Genomic DNA, 21,794 nt, shown 5'->3' with positions numbered 1-21,794 from the left:
ATTTTAACTAATTTTAATTTTCTAATTTAATTTTAATTTTCTAATTTTCGTTTTGTACCCCATTTGAATGTGTGTTTTGATTTAAGTAGTAGTTTTAAATATATTTTTATTTCAGTTTTAATTGTAAAAAGTGTAAATTTTGATTTTTTTACCCTGATTAAATTTATAATTTCCGATTTATTTCGTATATTAATTTTTAATTAATTTTAATATTTTCTATTACAACTTTGCTGCCGCCGTTTTTTCCTTGTAAATTTAAGGCTTTATTGTATAAAAGCGGTCCAGAAGTGTTTTCCCTTATTCCCTCAAAAAGCAATGCTTAATTAACACACGAAATGCATTATGATCCATTTTTGAGTATACTAACACAAGTTGCTTTACAAAAATTTATATATTTTTTTAATGCCTAATAGAAATCGTATAGATGGTAGTAGTAGGGTAATAGTTTTATCTATGTATGTGTCAGCCTCAGTAAAGCGTGGACGGGTCCTCAGCCGCACTTTTCTTTGAATTAAAAAAGAAAAGCAAAATTTCCCGCAAATGTCGAGAATTCGGCTCGAAAAGTGACATTTCCAGTGGAGAATAAGTTTGTGATGCAAACAAATCTCTACAAATATTTTGTTGGGTTATTGTTGACACAAATGTCCAATATCGATATAAGGCGATTTAATCGACCAGTGCTTGACCCTAGAGAAATCTATTGGAAAACGGCGAAAGCAAAGTTGTAGACCAGTAAATTTTTAGTTTATTTTAGTTTTGATTTTAGCAAGTTTAAATTTTAGTTTTAATTTTTTTTTTTTTAATTGTAAATTTGAAATTTAATATAAATCCTAGTTTTTACTATTTAATACCGTTTTTGGCATTTATTTATTTATTTTAGCTTTAATCACACAAATTATATTTTTTTCATTAATTTCAAATTAATGTAGTTTAATGTATTTTTAGCTCTTTTATTTAATTTTAAACTTAATTTTTATTTACATATTTTTTTATCATATCTTTTTTTGTTCTCCTGATTGCAGTTTTCATTTGGCTTAATTTTGTTTTGTGCCAATAAAGTTTTCAGTTTTACTAGCCCATTTACGTGAGACTTAAGCAACTTAATTTTCCAACTGACACTGAAGTCTTAAGAAACAAACTTTTTCGATAAATTAAATACAATTTATATTTATGTGTATGAAATCACTAAAAACAGGAACCGCTTCGCTTCTACTAGCATACGCACACTTACGAGTACACAGAGAACCAATACATATATGTATATATATTTGTATGTAGCGATTATTGTCACACCGTTGTACTCATAGTTGTCAACAACTTGGCAGCGCGCTAATAAATTTTGTAGCGACAAATCAGCGCTAATAAATCGTAACAATGTGCGCAGTGGCTACGCTGCCATTGTTACTGCTGTAGCATGCAACATGCGACATGCAACATTTTGTGAGCTCATAAATATTCAAATTAAAAATTTCTTTCGTATTGCCAACACAAACTGCAGCCATGCGCTAACTTCAATTTTCATTTACTCAATTTTAACACACTCTCTTTTTGTGTGCAGTTTAGTTTATTGAAAAATCATCTTGATGCCATAAATAAAATTTGTGGCGAATATCTACTACAAGTGACAAATGTAAAATGTAAAAAAGCAAAGGGAAGAAGTGGCAACACGTAAAAGGCAAGCAAAAGTGTTAGCTGTTTGGTTTGTATTCGTTCAAGCAGGTCATGAGGTACAGCAAAATTTGCATTGACGAATAAATGTTGCAACAAAAATGAAAGGCAATTGCAAAGAAAACATCGGTAAATAGCCCGCGGTTAAGTAAATAAATTTGAAAATTCGCACGCTCGTCGTTAGAAATGTGTACAAGGGTTGTCTTTGCTATCTTATTTGTTGTCAATGTTGTTTTTGTTGTCATGCATTTTTGTTTTTTGCACTGCTCTATTTAAAAGTTTCGCGTAAAATTAACAAAGTTGAAAAAATTTAAAAATATTTTTTGCTCTAACGATAATGGGCTTTTTTCTATCGAGCTTTTACTTAAGATTTTTTGAAATAATTTTTTATTGTTGTAAGAAAAACTTATTTTCAAAAAAAATTTTTTTTTCTAATCAAATCGAAATTTCTCGACATTAAATATTTTCATTAGCTTTTCATTAGCCTACTCTTTAAAGAGGATTAACCAGAAGAAACCAAAGTTTACTTCTTAAAAATCAGATAAAATATTTTTTTTTTACTTTTTTTATATTGAAAAAAAAAATAAATTATTTTTATTTATTGTCGAACTAACAGCCTGCTAAATTCTCTTTAATTCTGTTACCGTAAAACTGGCTGTCATATGAGTTGAATAATTTCAATTTTTTTTTTCCTCTGAATCAAATGTATTATACTCTGTTGCAAGCTAACCTTTTATTGATAGTCCCGGTTTGAAGAGCTAACCTTATTGCTTATTGATTTTCAGAGAGACTTTATTACCCAATCCTTTCAAAATTACAGTGGTGTCTAAAAACTGTTCAAGCAGTGAGTCTTTGTCCCTGTAAACGATCGAATTCGTCTAATAACTTTTATTTTTTCAACAAAGTCTGTGGACTCACTATCAATACCTAATGTAGGGGACTTCAGTTGCTTACAGCATAAACTTGCCAATGCGAAACAAGTGCAAAAGAGATGTACATCCCCTAATCTTATGCTCAAGACGTTTGCTGCAGTCTCGATCTGTCAACCCCCAGTCAATCATTAAACTTCCCTTTTTTCTGAAGCTTATGGCACCAAATATAAAATAAAATGAAGACAAAAAAATTTCAACATTTATTAACATTTGTTTTTTAAAAGGATAAACACACATATTTCTTTTGTTTTAAATAAATCTTAAATATAACATAACAGTTGGTTATCTCGAATGAAAATTATTTAAGCACAAAAACAGCATGGGCGCCTCTCTTTAACTGCAGTTAGAACTCTTATGACTGAGATTTATAAACTAAGCGAGATACTAACTAAATTCTGAGAGCAACGGTGTGTTAAGCGAATGGCGGTTCATCTTTCAAACAGTAGATATTACTATAAAAAATATTTCTAAGCACAAGAGCAAATGTTGCGAACCCGAAAAAATATTTCTTTAATAGTTAATTGTTAATTTTTTTGCCAAATAAGGTAATATAGTCATCCAATTCGTTAAACGAAGATTTCATTAAAAAGCTTGTGCTATGATACTGATGATAAACTCAAGTTTTAATACAGAGACGAGTGATAAAAATGGCAAGAAATTAAGTATAATAAATAATTTTAATTTAAAAATAATATAACTATTTGAGAATATTCAAGTCATTCCACTTCAGTTTGTTTAATTATAAAGATATAGAAGTTTATTTCGAATACTCAGAAGTTTACTTCAACTACTAGTATATGATGCTTTATTAAATATAATACATTTTTGTGGCTAATATTAAGCCAAATTCACTAAATTTATACCACCGTGCGCAGCTTAAAGCCAACTTTATTTCCCATCACTATGGCATAAGCACCAGCAGCAAGAGCCTCGGCCGCAGCAGCGACGTAACACGAGTCCTTGGCCTTGTCCGATTGCAATTTGTTGATAAATATTTGCATTGCAATAAATTCAATGTGAACATACACAAAACACAGAGCAACAGCAACAGCAACAAAAACTCAAAAATAACAATAATTTTATTGATACAAATACAAATGCCTGACACATAAAAAATAAACATAAAATAAAATTGAATAAAATAAAGCAAGTAACAAATGTAAAAGTGAACATGCAATGAAGATTTCCATGGTGACTCGCCAGATTCAAAGGTGAGTGGCGAATGTAAATGCTCTGGTTGGCGCATCGGCGCATGCGAATGAGAAAGTAACTCATTGCATGATGATTGCAATTGAACTAGAGTGCAAGCAAATAAAAATAAAAGACAAATTATTTTGCTGCTTTATAAACGTGCAAACACCGTTTGCCACTTACTTGGCCATAAACATTTATTCATATATACATACATATATATGTATATGCTGGCAATAAATGTTGTCGCTGCGCTGTTCTATAAGCTGTGCACTTCTAATCTATTCAGCGCCGCTTCAGGGGCAATTTTTCATATGTAACTTTCGAGATTTCATCAGTTGACTCCATCTACATTCGAGTGCTGCGCAGGCGCAGCCTTTTGCTTTAGTTAACGTTTTTTTTTTTTTTTTTTTTTGTTTTTGCATTCTACTTTTGCCGTGTGCGCGCCAAGCATTTGATATGAATTTTATGATATGTATTGCACCAGCAGCTCTGCTCTGAAGGTGGCTGACAGCACGGCCGCTCACTTGCGATTATGACTCTTGCGCCGAACATGCGTTATTGCGCATGTGCAATCACTACAACAAGAACTGCAACGTGGTTTTACAACACAAATGGAGCGCAGAAAAATATAGCTGGCAGCAACAAACTGCCAGCGACGCACTCCATTATGGCCCACGAACATGCGTGTGAATTTTCGCGTTTCGCCTCAGTTTGCAGCGCGTTCAGATTTCAATCGCGATTTGCTTGGCATTTGTTGCTTTTAATTGAAATATGATTTTTTCCTTACACTTATTTGTTGTTGTGCAATTTATTGCTTTATTAAAAGGTTTAAGTTGTGATATGTGAGAGGCTTATTTCTGGGGCTTCGTTTTAATTTTATTGCTTCTGGAACGGGTTCCAGATTTTTCTTTATTTAAATAAATTTTTTTTTTTCTTTTACTGACTATAACATTTTTTGGAAACTCGTATACTAAAAACAATTTTCCATCATATTCATGAAAAGTTTAAGTATGATAAGCGAAATATTTCAAATTGAGCGCTTCTGCAGATACACAAATCTTTGTTATTCATTGATGCTTAAAGACCGGGTTATTTTTACGTATATTTTCTCTTATATTCTTGACAAAAAAAATATTATAATTTCAATATTTTTTAATAGTTATATAATATATACCTACTTATTTACTAAATCGGCACTTTTTTACCTTCATTTGACACCTTATCACATCCAAACTCCAAAGACTTAAGCAACGAACTTGGCTGTCATTCATTTTTCATGTTTTTCATTTATGCAGAAATATAGCAAGTCAAGCTTTAACAGTTGTTAAACTCAAGATGATATGTGGAATAAATAATGACAAGCAGAAATTTTTTATTTATTTAGAAACTTATAAATCTTCATATATTGAAAACTAAGGTGCTATGTCCGCAACAAAAATTATTTTCTGGCAAAAACTCTAATATTTCTAGCTGATTCGAATATTCGTTAATCAATATTTACAATATCAGTATAACAAAAATTTAATCAATTCTTTATATTAAAGTCACTGGACTATTTGCTTAAGCTTTTTTCATAATGTTATTAACAAACGCGCAATTTCTCTTCTTTAATATCTAACATGTTCATTCTTAGTGTAAATATGATATTAAGTTGACAGATTTGTCTAGTGTGCTTTCGCCCAATATAATTATTTAACTCTAATCTCTTATTTGATTTGTTGTTTTACAGATGAATCAGACTTGCAAGGTCTGTGGAGAGCCGGCAGCGGGTTTTCATTTTGGCGCCTTTACTTGCGAAGGTTGTAAGGTGAGTTCAAGCAATTGTTATAATAATAGATATTTTATATAAACATATATATTTTATTTTTTAGTTTTTTATACTAAAAATATATCTTTATGTTTTTTGAAAATTTTAAATTTTTATAAAAACTAAAATTTTTTTCTATAAATTTCATAGAAAAGGAAAAGAATGTTAAGAAAAAATAATTTTAATAAAACAAATAAATGATTTGTGAGTAAAAGAATTGAAGAGCTCTGCAAATATGGTTGCTTTGTGCCCGCTAAGTGACCCCAGGTGTTTCACAATTTAATGTTTTTTTTTTTTTTTTTTTTTTTTTTTTTTTTTTTTTTTTTTTTTTTTTTTTTTTTTTTTTTTTTTTTTTTTTTTTTTYTTTTTTTTTTGGATAACTGAGGAATTTTTGTTAAATCAAGCATTAGTTATCATCGATTTGTCAAGTCATTCCACAATTAGTCTGCATTCTCAACTTGCTTTGTCTGAGAGTGCAAATGAGTTATACAGTTATTGACTCAGCATTTATTTTTATTTAGATTCTAGATGTGTTTTAGGGTAACATTAGTGCTCGGATATCAATTATAATAACCTGGCTGCACAAACTATAACATATTTATTTTGTGTTCTGAAGATTTGTTATGATAAGCGTCTAGTTTTAAGCCATGTAGATAAAGAACAATGGAGCTTAATTATACTCAAGAGCAACTTTTTAAATGATAATGTGATATAATATACTACTGTGCCCAAAAAAAGGTGACATTGTGTATATATTAAAAATTCTTTATTTATTCTTCCAAATCAATTTCAACCCCTTCAAAGTAATCCCTTCCCGATGCAATGCCCTTATGCCAACGGATTTTCCAATCTTCGAAGCACTGGTTATTGTCACTTTCCGGGATGGCCTTCAGTTCCGCCTTAGCTGTAGCTTGAATCTCCTCTATCGTATAAAAACGGTGTCCCCGGAGCGGTCTTTTGAGTTTTGTGAACAGCCAGAAGTCGCACGGATCACCAGATCAGGTGAATACGGTGGTTGCGGAACGATATAAGGTTGAGTTTTTGGCGAAATGATCACGAATTACGAGGGCAGTATGGRATGSTGCATTAGCGTGGTGTAAAAACCAAGAATTCTCTTTCCACAATTCCGGCCTTTTTAGGCGGATAGCGTTAAGCAAATGACGCAAACGTTCAAATAATATTCCTTTTTGACTGTTTGACCGGTTGGAAGGAATTCATAATGCACAACAGCACGATAATCGAAGAAAACAGTCAACATGAACTTGATGTTTGAGCGACTTTGGCGTGATTTTTTTGGTCTCGGCTCTCTTTTAGCACGATATTCGCTCGATTAATCGGTTGTTTCGGGGTCGTAAACATAGATCCAAGTCTCACCGCCAGCCATAATGCGTTTCATGACACCCTGGTAGTCGGAAAGCAGCGTTTCACACACTTCAACGCGACGCCTTTTTTCCAAAAAATTCAATGTTTCGGTACCAATCGAGATTTGACGCACTTGAGGCCCAAAACATCCTTCAAAATGGTATTGGGGGAGCCTTTCGATATGCCAACTTCATCAGCAAAGTCTCCAATTGTTAATCGACGTGTTGAACGTGAGCTTCGTCGGTTGAGGTTGATGGTCGCCCTGCACGCTCGATACGTTCACGGCCGGCTTGGAACTCACTATACCACTTGTAAACATTTTTTTAGATATAGACTCGTCACCAAAGGCTTTCTGCACCATCCTCAATGTATCCGCAGCAGAAAATTGATTCCGTAAACAAAATTTAATGCAAATTCTTTCCTCAACAAATTTCGACATCGCAAAAAACGAAAAACTCACTTTAGCAGCTCACAAACCCTCACGTATCCCAAACACTAATGAATATTTTGACATGAAATTTGACATAAATGTGACTGACAGTACTACCAACCTAAAAGAAATAATAATTCTCCAAATATTTCGACGCGCAGTTTAAACTCAAATGTCACCTTATTTTTTAGGCGCAGTGAACATCATAACTTTAACCAAGTTAACCAAAATATTAAATATTTATGTTGATGAGACCGAGTTAAATTTTAGAAGCAGAAGTTATTCGTTATAGCCGTTTTGGTAGAATTTTGGCTCTTGACGAAAAACAATTCTGCTCTCCTGTATAATACAGTTTTGCCCGTGTGGTTTTGCTATTATAAAATCTAACACATGACGCACAAAAATGCTGACAATCCTTCTGTGGAAATAACTAGAGGAAACTTGTTGTAATATAGTGTATGCTATGTTCATAATAGAGATAATACTATTCAGCACTTACACCACTTGGCGGCTTTAACTGCAGCCCATGGGTAAGATTTATCATTTGCACATCGAAATCAGCCAGTGTAAGAATAATTTTAGAGGGATAGTATAGGGTTGAAAAACCCAAAGTTACAGTGGTAAAATTAAAAAAAAATAATAATAATAATAATAGTGATAGCACTGAAATGTCTAAACTATAATTATTTTCATAATTTTTAGCACAAGTGCCTTCTCTACCGAACTTATTTCTAATTAAGGCATTAAAAAATAAAAACAAAAAACTCTATTGATACCCACAATTTTTTCTAACTACAAGAATCATAAAATTTCAATTCGAAATTTTATAATTGTAAATGCTAAAAACGAGGCTGTCATGTCGAAACGATGCGGTTACCAATTTACATCCGAAAGATACTTGCTTAACTCCTAAAGTACCTTGTTTATCGATCAACAAATAATCCTATGCTCGATTGCCTTGTTATAGTTTGTTATACAACGAACCAACAATTCTCAGAATTATGGCAAGCAAAAAAACTACCAATTAATATGTAATTTTCAACCTTTTTTTTTGTAGTTTTTTCCACCGTAAAAAAATAATTTGTATTTAGGTTTAAACCACGCAGAAGGTTGGACGCACAGAAATAGTGGAGGACTTTTTCTTGCACCATAAAATCTAGCCTGTAACTCAAAAAACATTTATTTTATTTTTCTTGGAGGTGTGTGCCACTTACTAATATTTGAGATATCTGTTTAGCTTATGGAATGCTCCTTGCATGAAATATTGAATTAAGTAGTTCTATTAATCACTTTCTAGCCTCCAGTTATTGACTGATAACAATGCAACTGCTGTTAACTCGGCTATAGCCACGTAAGCGGTGTCTACGCCAGCAAAGTAGAAAAACGTTACATTCAATACACTTCGTTATTACTATCCGTCGATAAATTTATTTCCTTTATAGTACCTAAGATATCAGTGTGGGGTTCGCAAACTTGATACATCCCATCACGTGTGTCTATACATTCAACAAGTAATTCAATAAATCTAAAGCGATAGTCGTTTTGCACAACAACTGGTGCTCATACAGTTGCTATTCTAAAACTTTTCCTCATTACTCGCTTGAAATTGTAAAAAAAAAAAAATCTTGTTTACTCAATTATATAACAACAACACTATAAAGACACATGTGAGTGCACACATGTGTGTCTGGGTGTGTGCTTGTAGTGAACTGCACTGGCAATTCGTGCAGCGTTGTTATTTACAAGCAGTGCACTATGCCATACTTGCAATTGTTGTTGTTGTTGTTTGCAACTAGTTAATGCGACTTGTGAACGACCTTCAACTCATCTTCATCATTAGCTAATGTTATGCGCATATGCAGGTGAATATATTATACGTACACATACTAGTATCTATTTATGTGTTTGTGTTTTTGTACATTGCTTACAATACAACAATTAAAGCTGTGTTTGTTGTTATTGCTGATTTGGCGCTCATTATGTAGACACATTGTGCTGCATGCAGTTCGCCGTTTTGTTTTTTGTTTCTTTACTTCGCTTAGTGCCTTTTTTGCTTCAATTTTTGCGCGTGTTTTGTTGTTTTTTGCTAAGTTCTCGATAAGTTTTCGCTTAAGTTTTCTTCTACGTCTAAAGCAAGTTCAGTGCAGCTGATTTTCTTTGAGGCTGATTTTTTTAATTTCTTTCATTCGATTTTTTTTTTTTAGATATTTTTACTTCGATATTTTTTTACTTGTATTTCTCTCGATTTTGGATTTTGATTTATTTCAAATTTTTTAGGTCGATTTGTTTTAGTTTTTTCCTTTATTTTTCAATCTTTTTTTTTTTTTTGTGTTTTTGGTTTTGCTTACATTGACTAGCGGCACTGCTGCAGCGTAAGAATTTTTTTGCTGCCAGTTCAGCTCTGTTTATTCTTGATTTCTTGCTTCTCTATTGCATAATGCTGACACTTCTAGCGGCCGCACATTTGTTCTGCGTTTAAAAGACTTAAGCCACGAACTTGGTTTGCAAAACGAAACAGGCGATACGCGTTCAAGCATCAAAAATATTGCTTTACCCTATGGAAATCGGCAATCGTAATTAAGTACACCTTTAGTTTGTTTGCTGTGTTCCACTAAATGAAATTAAATGAAGCATATCGTTGGGTGCTCATAAAGTTGGCGGCCTACACAAGTCGCTGGATTGGTTTTAGGCTCGAACTGTGTGATTTCATATGATCGAACGCTTTATTTAGTGATGAAAATGAAAAATCGTGAAATTAGTAACAAAAACCAAAATTGTTCGTAGACTAGTTTTTAGTGGTTCATAAAAAAGCCAGCAAGTTACAACATGAAAGCAGTACTAATATAACAGGCCATGTGAGATATTGCTTGAAATTAGCCGCTAATGTCCAAGTCCGCAAATTTAGTAATTCTGTATCCTCTCCTGCTTTAATTTAGAAGCTTATATCTTACTATGCCTTCACTTTGCCCTGCTTGAGCCTCTCTAATCATTCACTTTGCTTTTTTTTTATAGTTTTTAAGCTAAATATGACCAATAAAGCATGGAAAGTAAAGTAAACTACGTGCAAGCCTTAGTAAAATTCCTTTGCTTGTGTGAAAGTAAACTTTAAATAAATGAAGTAAAACTAAACAAAAGCTTTTATTGCTACTTAAAGCCATAAATGAGTGGTATACTAATTTGTGTGCGAACTGATTTGTCATATGGATATATGCCATTCTAACGGTATTTTATTTACTGCTAATAATCGAAACTTCTCATTCCCTCTACGCTTATTTTAATATTATCACGAATCTCAAATGATAATAAAGGTATAATTATAAATAAAAGCAAGCGGTCCTTAAGCATCAGGAACTACGAGATTAGACGGAAAAATAAGGGGAGAAATCGTAAAAACCAGTTGCTTAGATCAATAGAAAAAACACAAGAAGTAATTAAGAAAAGTAGGGAAATGTGATAAAACGGGTGATCCAAGTACTTAGAGGTATTTTTTTTTTTCAATAGATCTCGCGTGAGTCGTGTCAAGTCGTGAACAACGTTTACAAGTCGTTTAACTTCATAACGAAAATTCAATATTGATAAAATATTGACAAGATCAAAAACTGAAAAAAGCTTTAACTTCTGCTAGACTGAAGCTTCATAAATATTTTGCTTAAAGCTTAAAAAGGTATCAAAATTAATTCATCCTTTTGCGAAGCGTTTTGGATGCCGGTCAGCTTGTATGACAACCTTTTGATATAATATTTCAAGGTATTATAGCGTTGCTTTAAATAATAACACATGCCGATTCCATTAGGATACCGTGTCAGATGAAACTGTTGCTTGTGGTCGCTTGCTTGTGGTCGCTTAGTTTGTATAACCGCTATATTATAAAGTAGTACGAGATCGACGATTCCGAGAAATAATTTACATCTTAGGAAGAAAAATATATGTCAAAGTTTCAAACTTAATTTTATATATACAATTTTATAGGGTCTCCGGTGTCTTCTCCTGGATGTTACAAATTTTTTTTATCGAAATATTTTTAGTGCACACAAACAAAAAGTGTACGGTGATAATGCTTCCATTCCAAAACGCTCTCAACCATCGGAAATTAATAACCAAAAATTAAACACCCACTTGGCAATGATTCATACGATGAAGCAAAACTCGACCTTTGCACAGCACAAGCGGCAAGCACGAGGTATAGCTTTGTGGCAGGTAACTTACTCACCTGTATATACGTACAAGGCAAGTCACTGCAGCGCAGTTCCCACCTACAACATTAACCATTGCCACAAAGAGCAACGTGCCGCTGTATATGATTGCTTTTTGTTATTATTTTCATTGCAAACAGCAATATAACGTTATGTTGTTGTTGTTATTGTTGTCTTTATTTACAATATTCCGCTTTATTTTTTCCGTGACAACTAAGCAAACAGACAATTTAATTCAATGCAACAAAGCGCAAATGGCAAAAGCCAGCAAAGTTGTGGCAGCTTGGTTGGGGCTGCTTAATTACGAAAAGCAAAAACAACAATTATTGAATGGCTATAAATAGTGGAAAGAAATAAAAAGTACAGCAAATTTGAAGAAACAAGCAAAGATACAACAACAAAATGCAGCCGAATGCATTAAGCAGTTACAGTCACCACCTGATTGCAGGTGAAGTCAACTAAACTGAGGTACAAAGTTCCTTCGCTGGAGTTGACTGGCATCAATCAGTGCTGTACCTACTGCTATGGGCAAAATATAGTAAGACTTTCCGCATAATTTTAAATTTCTCACTTTATTCTTCAAAATCTAAGTTGTCTCCCTCAAAGTAAAACCCTTGCTTCCAATACAATTATGCCAACGTTTTTTCTAGTCTCCGAAACAGTTATGAAAGTCAATTTCCGGAATAGACTTCAGTGCGCGTAGTATTTAATGTCTTCAATTAAATTCAAGACGTTTACCACAGAGCTGTCATTTGAGTTTGCTAAATAGAAAAAAAATCAGGCGGAGTTAAACCAGATGAATTTGGTGGTTGTGACACATTATTGGTTGAAAATTTGGCGCAAAACTCACCAGGAATCAACGCAGTATGCGACGGTGCATTATCGTGGTGCAGAAACTAAGAGTTTTTCGGCCCATAATTCCAACCTCTTTTTACTAATACTATCAAAATAACCTGGATTTTTTACCTGCTTTGATATGGGGTTTTTCGGCTTCGGCTCAGCTTTGCCTCGATGCTCAGATCTAAGACTCATTGACAGTGACGTCTCTTCCAACGTTACCCCCTTTTCTAACAAGTAAATTTTTAGATTTTTTCAACCACTTAAAAAGTTAGAATAAAATATTTCACCCCATCACGCGTACGTCCCGTAAATTTTTCAACAATAGTTGTTTTAATTGCCACAAAACATGGGGAGAAAGAAACGTGCAAAACATTACAGGTCGATATCGCAAAAACGCAGAAATGCATGAAAAAAGTGAGCGTGCAAGTGAAACATTACAATAAAGAGAGTCTTATCGGCCAATATCTCTCCTTTCCTTAATAGAGAAGACATTTGTGACCTTGCTTTTCCCAACGTACGCTCAGGAGTGTCTAGCAGAATATCAACATAGCTTCTGGAGAGCGCACAATATTCATCGTCATAAATGCGCAGATAATTTGTGGTCTAAATCAAAAAGCATACTGTCACAAAACTGTTCTCAATCGAAAATGGCCCGTACTGTTTCGAGAAAAAAACTTATGAAGAATTAAGTAGGAGCCTTAACTTCTGTATTTTGAAACTTCTTCAACCAACTGAGGGAATTTCCACCACCTCATACGCAGGTGATTGTACGATATTGAAATAAGGCAATGGACGTGATGAAATATGTTTGAAAGTAAATAGCCTTCTCTCCCATCTTCCTTTCTTCTTTTCTGCAAAGAGCTTGACGCTCCTCCCAATACATCTACACAACTACTAAATTATTTACTAATTGTAATTGTTTCGACTATCAACAGCCGTACAATTTTTGGTATTATATTAAAAAATCTGTGCTCCTTCTCTGCTCAACCACCGCGGTTACTTTTATATTATAGTTTCACAAAGGCGTTTATATTATAGCTTCACAACATCAATGCCATTAACAATTTTCTTAAGATATGTAAGATAAATAACATATAATATTATAAGCAAATAAAAACTAAGTATTAATTTTACACTTAATTTTAATTAGACATAGCTATTGTAATAGATAGCCGAAGGCCCTAGTAGCCAGTGCTTAATCTTTGTGTGTTAATTATTAATAATTAGTTCTCATTTAAATAATTAAATAAATAAAATAGTTTCACAACAAAATCCTCAAGTCCCTAACCGGCAGCTCACGGAGTAAGGACAAACAAACGTTGCTGACATTGTATAAGATAATCGGCCGATATGGTCGCCTGAATGTAGTGAAACGCAGACAAAGAAGCTTCAGTCCAGCTTTCAGAAGCAGCAACCGCCAGCCACAGTGGAGCCCTCACCACCCTCTCAGTGAATGGCCTACTTGGACTTAAACGACCAGATGAAGAGCTGGAGTTGCCACGCGTGATCTGCAGTGATCCTTGTGCAATTTTTTTTTCCAAATAATGTTGTAGGTTAAACTTCTGCTTATACAGAATTGACCCAGACATACTAAATGTATATGCAACGTGCAATAAGTCCACGCATGACACTAACAATTCCTTTGTATATCCAGCGAACCCCACTTATCTCACAGCTCTTTATGTTTTAAATAATAAACCTTGATTTTCTAAAAACAAAAAGTAATTTAACACAAATAAAGTGATCTCGATGAGAGCGATGACAAAATGTGCTGACAGCTATGATTGAAAGTTCGACAGAAAGATTTACAGTATTGCGCCGAGTTTTAGAGTTTTTGATGAAAATTCGGCTCATCTTTATTTATGCGCCACCTAACATAATCAGTGATCGCTTCTTATTAAAATTTTGACTTACTTGGCTGCCATATCCTAACTATATTAGATTTGTGAAACAACCACATGGCGAGTTTTGGATGCGCACAGCTTTGCTTGCAAACGTGAAATCAAATACGAAATGCTAATTGATTAGCTCCATAACAAAGTAGTGTTATTTTAATTACAAATAATTTATTCTTTCGTAAAAAGTACATAAAATCATTGTAAATAACAACTTGAAGCCAAAAAATCAAAAAGCGGCGCGTCAAATTCAACCAGCCGGCACCACCAGCGACGCTTTTAAGGTTAATTGGGCATCAAGATTACTAGGTCGGAAATGCGCTCTTTTAGTTTCGTAAATGCGCCAACAAAGTCAACAACAATGCACAACAAAGCTAGGTATGTAGCAATCGTTTGCTGAAATAACAAGAAAAGAGCAAAATCAAGAACGACGGCACTCAAAGACAAGCAATGCGCCACAATTACGTCAGTATTTACAAGTAATTCAACGAAACACCAAGCGTAGATGCCAAGTAAATACACACACACACATACACACATATGTACATACAAAGCTAGCAAATAGACAAGTATGTGAGGCGTGTGGCATTGAGTGAACGCGGCACGTCACAGCGCCAGCAGTGGGTGCAGGTGGCGTATGAGTGATGTTGTGCGGCATGATTTCGTTGAAGATGCAACGCCAAGCGGTATTTACTTGTCTTGCATACAACATTTTATTAGCTTTTATTTGTAAGCGGAGCTCTGTTTTCATTTTTTGTAGCCTCAATTGGCAATTAATGAGATTTTGCTTTTATTTGTGTGTGTATGTGTGTTTGGTGTTTCTATTCGATTATAGTTTCTCGCTTATTTGGCGTATTTGTTTTGGTTTGTGCCCGAGTTGGCACACTTTGACATTCACACTGCAGCAACGGCACTTCGCGACAGCTGACAATGTCGTGGCTGTCAATTTGGAAGGTGTGAAGAAGATTAGTGCGCTCCAATAAAGCGACTAAGGCTGCAAACGTATTGGAAATTAGAAACCGTAACAGCAACACAAATAGCAGCGCAATCTAGCAGAAGAACACGAACAATGGCGCTGCTTCGGCATTAATTAGTTTTGTGCAGAGTGAGCGTCAAATTACAGAAAAGGGCAAGTTTTTGGAGCAAGGTGTGCTAACAAGTTCATTTTTAATGATTGTAAAGTTTTTTTTTTTWAAATTATTTATTTATGTGAGAAATCGTAACGTTAGGAAAATCAAAATGGGTGTTAAAGGCCTTTAGTTATATACAAAAAATCTTAAACTTGGAGTTTGATATTGGCTGTGGACATATTACTGCTTTTCTGATGATCATAAATTTGATAATTTTTGATGAATAAGTTCTGCTGAATAATTAACTATAATTTTGCGAAATCTATCTACAAACCTGAGACCAGATTAGTTTAGGAGTACATTTCTAAGGCATTCATACATCAATTCCAGGAGGTTACTTCGTTTAGAAGCAGTGCATTCATCAGTTAAAAATAATATTAAATAATCAAATACAAGGAGTAAAGAACACTTAGAACGCATCTCTTGCGAATATTTGGTATATATTATATCTTATTACTTTTATCCAATGGATGTGCCATACCTCAGCTGATCTAAAGTTATTTTAAGATGGGTTCTCATTGCTGCAAAGTGGCAATATGACTTATTTCTAGTAGATTGTAATAACATTGGATATTTCAAATATTTGCTCCACTTATTTCCGACAAAAAATCTCAGCATAAAAATTATATATTTAAAAATGCTTCAATGTGGTTCGCAATCTTAAGAAAATGCAGCAAATACAAAGAGCAATTTGTTTAAGTAATTATTAAAAATTATGCGATTATTATCGACCTTAGTTTTATCGAAAATTTACGATTATAATCGGCCATAGTTTTATCGATAATTTTCGATTATTATCGGCCGTAGTTTTATCGATAATTTACGATTATTATCGGTTGTAGTTTTTATAATTTTTACTATTATTATTAAATAACTTTTTATCGATATATATTTATTCAGATTATAAAAACTACAATTACTATAATTATCGATTACCAACAATTAGGCGATTTCGATAAGATGTGCGACTAAAATCGATTCTACGGCATCGGGACAAATAATTTTTCATTTTAACGTATTCGACGATGTTTGGGAAAGAGTTAAGAGATTAACCAATGGTCCAAAACGCCTCCGCCTATTATAAACCGACAAAAATCTACTAATACTACTTCGGTTTCTATTGCTCTAAATATTATTAAATATTTATGCCCACTAAAACTAATATTGTTTATCATTATCGATGATTGATACTGAATATACTTTCTCTCAAACACTGTTATCATTTATCACTATTAATATCGATAAATATTTTTATCGAAGATCATAAATAGTGTTATCGATTATTATTGGCACTAAGATGTGCCAGCGGTTTTCAACTTTATTCACATTAATAATCCTTGATCAATATCACCTATCTTTGTTAGCAATAATTATTGTCATCTATCATTACGTTTATCGATTAATTTTAATATCGACATATTATTAGTGTTAAGGTTTTAACCAGTTTTCCTCTGACTTCCCATCTTTATTCAGCAAAAATACCTCGATTAATATCGTATATACATTAATATCGGTGCTGATGATTCGAATTATCAATAATCGCTATTATCACCTGCTAATAGCCTTACCTCAGATCAAAATCAAATATATTTTATTATAGTTCCTAAATCAGCAGAAATCATTCACTTTTGTGGTATTATTTGAATATTATAAATATAGTAGCCACTGAAGAGAATTGCTTAAAACCATAGTGTTTAGCTTCAAAGTCCTCAATTAAACATTCTTAACTTTGCCTTTATATTTGCAGTCCTTCTTCGGCCGCTCTTACAACAATCTATCCTCCATCAGTGATTGCAAAAATAACGGTGAATGCATAATCAATAAGAAGAATCGCACTGCCTGCAAAGCTTGCCGGCTACGCAAATGCCTGCTCGTGGGTATGTCCAAGAGTGGTTCACGCTATGGCCGACGTTCGAATTGGTTCAAGATACACTGTCTCCTACAAGAGCAGCAGCAGCAAGCAGCGGCAATGGCGGCACATCATAATAATCAGCAGCAGGCAGCAGTTGCAGCCGCCCACGCAGCGGCACAACATGGCGGACCACCACTTATGCCAGGACAGAAACCACCGGTGCCACACGGCTTGTCACCACATGGACCGCCCAGCAGCGCTGCAGCAGCTGCCGCACTTGGCATGCTGGGTCATGCAGGCGCCTACCCCGGACTCTATCCGCCACGCACAAAGGAGGAATTGCTTATGTTGGGACTCGAAGAGTACGCTGCGGCAGCGGCTGCAGCCAAGCATCCAGCCACAGCTTCACCAGCCGTCAGCTCACCGGATTCGCACAATTCAGACAACTCATTAGAAATGAGTACGCGTGGTAGCGCTGGCGCCAATGCGCTGCTACACTTAAGCGCTAAACATGCCCAAGAGGCCGGTGGTGCGTCAGCGACAGCGCCGCCACCACCACAACTACGCAAAGACTTGCCACATTTCCTGCCGTTGCCGTTCCCCGGACTCGGTTCGATGCCAGTCATGCCACCACCTGCCTTCCTACCGCCGTCGCACTTGCTCTTTCCTGGATATCATCCAGCCTTGTACACACATCATCAAGGGCTGCTGAAAACTTCAGCGGAACAGCAACAACAGGCCGCCGCGGCTGCTGCCGCTGTTCATCAATTATTCAATTCCAATAATGTTACGCAAAATCGTTTACCACCCGCGATGCAAGCGCCCAGCTCACCATTGACAGCGGTTGCCACTGCGCCATACAGTAATAAGCTGGATGTTAGCAAGGATGCGGAGCGCGTAGCGCAAAGTTCGAAGTGTGGTGACGCGCTCAACAACAATCATATACCCAATGGCAGCAAGGCGGCAGAGGAGCTCACGAAGCGTTTCTATTTAGACGCTGTGCTCAAGTCGCAGCGCAATAGTCCACCGCCGACAACAACGAAATTGCCCGAACATCCGAAACACGATTACTCCATCTCCGCTCTGGTGACGCCGAATTCAGAAAGCGGCCGCGAGCGTTTACGTAGCCGGCAAAGCAACGACGAAGACGAGGAATGTGAGGAGCAGAGTGATGTTACGCGGCGTACCACAACTGCTGCTAATGATGCGCATGCGCTTATAGGCAATGGTGGTGATGCTGACGAACGAGCTAAGGTGCAGTGCGATAATGATGAAGATGATGACGAGGAACTGGTCGTGTCAATGACGCCGCCGCATTCGCCTGTGAATAATCGCACGCTCAACAGCGGCGCGGATAATGGTACCACTGCGAATAATACAAGCAATGCTACCAACAACAACACCACGCCCGCGACTACGCCAACGCCAGCTGTTGTGACTCTACCGGCCGTCTCCCCCACAGCGGCGAAGTCGTCACATCAGCAGGACAATCCAATTGACTTGAGCATGAAAACGTGCAGTTCAGTGGCAAGCAGCTCGCTTAGTAGCAAATGCAGCTCCACTGGCTCGGTGCAAGCAACCGACAGCGACAACGAAATCGAGTGTGTAGGTGAGCAGGAAGAACAGACGAAGTGTCGACAACACAGTAGAGATGCCGAAAAGCAAATGCAAAGCTTCAAGCCGCTTGCGGAGTGTGCGGTGGTACCATTACTCCAGGTGGACATTGATGACTCGGATAAACCAATTGACACAAGGCCGCTTAGGTTATGTGACAGCAACAAAAACAACAATAATAATAATGACAACAACAGCGCTAACAACAACAATAACGGCAACAGAAGTAATAATAGCAACAACAATTCAACGCACCTTATCAACTCAAGCGATAGCGATGAAAGCGTTCAGCAATTGGACGCCGTGAAGCGTAAGTTACAGCCGGTTAGCAGCAAGCCGTCAGAAGGTGATGTGCTGAACGCCAAGCGTTTGAAACTGAGCGCTGCGGCTACGCCGTTGGAGTGCGCCGACAATATAAAATCCGGTGCGGACGATTGCGTCGGCGCAGCGTCTAAAGCAAAAACAACCACACCATTGGATTTGACCACTAAGGTTTAGACGTTCTTATTTAGTGAAGATAGTGAGTTCGCCGTTGGAGTGCGCCGACAATATAAAATCCGGTGCGGACGATTGGGTCGGCGCAGCGTCTAAAGCAAAAACAACCACACCATTGGATTTGACCACTAAGGTTTAGACGTTCTTATTTAGTGAAGATATTGCTTTAACTTTTTTACTTTATTTTATTTTTTTGTTGTATATCATTTTTATAAAATATATTTGTTTCTAAAGATTTTCACAAAAATTTTGTTGAGGTCATTGTTCAGTCTCTCTGGACATTTAACTTTATTATTATAACTAAGTAGATATTTAATTTTTGACTTGTAAATATTAACTTTAAAATCTGTTTTTTTTTATCATCTCTTAACTGCTGAACAACAGCTTTGTATTTGTTGAATACTACAAGTTTTCTAAAGACCACCGAATCACAGACAGCAAAGTTTCGAAATTTTTAATAATTTTTCTTACTAAATCTGCTAACTCGAAATAGCTATAAAATACCATATGTTTTCTTCAGACAATTTTGTAATAATTTAAAACTGATGATAGTACAGTTTGGAGTTTGGAGAACGCTTATCTTCTGTTATCAAAATTTTGAAGTTTACTTAATTTTTTCCTATGGTAAAAGATACTTACTGCAAATGACAGATAAATGAACAAATTTCTTAACAAATGATGCGTTCTTTTTAAAATTATCCTCTTTATGATTTCATCGATCACACTGGTTCACTTATTTGTGGTATCAAAAAGGTGGTATTTATTTATGCAGCAATTACCCCAACTGTCACTTATTCATTAATCACTCAACTGCATTTAGTATACCTTCACAAGTGATCATCTGCGATCTCCCACCAAGTCATCGTATTTCCTTTCTAAAACGAAATTAAAGCAAAAATCATTATAAATTATGACTGCGTGCTTGTAAAAGTCATCAGCTGCTATAAGTGCCACAGTAAAGCGCTATAGCAGCGCAAGCGCATAACAAATTGAGCTCAGCCGTCACAAGCGTGGCTAAAACACACATACAAACACAAAAACCAGGGTAATTAACGAATTTTTCGGTCATGTTATCACTTCATTGCCATTAAAATGAAGATATATTGACTATCAACCGAAAATGGCGAAATAGATAAAAAGAAATTTGCTTACACAGCAGTGGCGCGCAAATGGCGAGCGTGTACAAGCAAGCCAAAGCAGATTTGCATGCAAATTTCGCTAAGCGCACAGCGGGCGGGCAAATCAGTTGGCAGCGCTTCAGCTAGCTGGAGTATTTTGTCGTGCGCAAATATCATTATTGAGCCATTTTTTTGGAGTTAATTTGTGAGTGTAAATACGTATGTGATCACAAACATATACATATATAAATATAGATAATATTTTACTACCTTCTCCATTACTTGTAGATTTTATATAGCTGCTCCACTCGTTCGGCGCTAATGTCACTGCTGTTATAATTCTTGCTTTTATGGCATAACAAAATAATAAATTATTTATGGCGCTCGCAAGAAATAAGAACTCTTAATGCCATTTGGCAAAGCAGTTGACTTCTTAAGTTGACAAAAGCAGCCGGCGAAGTGGTGACAAAATGGTTACAAAAATATTTCAGAAATTTTACTAAGCAGTTTATATGTGCTTACAGTAGTGGTAAATGCTTTGGGTCCCACAAATGTGTCATAAACTTATTTATATAGTTATGACATAAAAATGTGAATGCTCAAATTAGTATGGCACACCGCAATAGAAATAATTTGAAATAATTAAATAGATTATTAAAAAAGCAAAAAGTCAAGTGAATGCTAATATTTTTGTTTTTAAATTATATTTCAAATACATTGCTAATGAAGAAAATTATTTTTTATTTATTGTTTTGTCAAAAACTGTCTCAGTTCTCACATATAAGCAGTTCAATGAGACCGTTTACATAGTTTCCTGCCTGACCACCGTGGCGTATGAGTGTCGTAAAAAATGTACTTCATAAAGTAACTTTTTAGAAAAGCTGAGTCTCATATTTCACACTGACAGAAGATTTTTGCAATATTGCCAAATATGCTTAAAAACAACGGCACCTCCAAAAATAATATTCATAACTTTTAGCTTATTTTTCAGCTCCCCATTGTAATACTTAGATCCGTTTGCTCAAAATGTGCATTATTAAACAAACGTTGTTAAAACTAGAAAATGTAAAGTATGTAACGAGAACATCCTAATTCAGCATTTGATGAGGAGGTGTGAAAAACTGAAAAATTTAAATTTGTGTTTGAAAAAGCTTAAAACACATTTTGAAAGCATTAAAACCAAATTTTAAAAATAAAAAAAGGTAATACGTTTAAGAACTTTTTAAAAGTAATTGAAAATTTTTAAAAATTTATTTTTTGAATT

At 35.1% G+C, this 21,794-nt stretch overlaps 1 protein-coding gene across 1 annotated transcript in view; it reads left to right on the top strand.

Annotated features, from left to right (window-relative positions):
• The window catches only part of LOC108967198 (knirps-related protein), an 87,956-nt gene extending 68,366 nt beyond the window's left edge, over window positions 1–19,590 (top strand). Inside the window, exons 3-4 of the mRNA XM_018930480.1 lie at window positions 5,524–5,601; window positions 17,199–19,590. Coding sequence (XP_018786025.1) covers window positions 5,524–5,601; window positions 17,199–19,415 — 2,295 coding nt within the window. The 3' untranslated portion in view covers window positions 19,416–19,590. The remainder of the gene's footprint in view (window positions 1–5,523; window positions 5,602–17,198) is intronic.
• The last annotated feature ends 2,204 nt before the right edge of the window (window positions 19,591–21,794 follow it).

The sequence above is a fragment of the Bactrocera latifrons genome, unplaced genomic scaffold (genome assembly GCF_001853355.1).
Source record: "Bactrocera latifrons isolate USDA-ARS-PBARC rearing strain unplaced genomic scaffold, ASM185335v1 scaffold_18, whole genome shotgun sequence".
In the NCBI taxonomy this organism is placed as follows: domain Eukaryota; kingdom Metazoa; phylum Arthropoda; class Insecta; order Diptera; family Tephritidae; genus Bactrocera; species Bactrocera latifrons.
The sequence above is the reverse complement of the archived record's forward strand: the minus strand, read 5'-3'. Positions and strand labels throughout refer to the sequence as shown.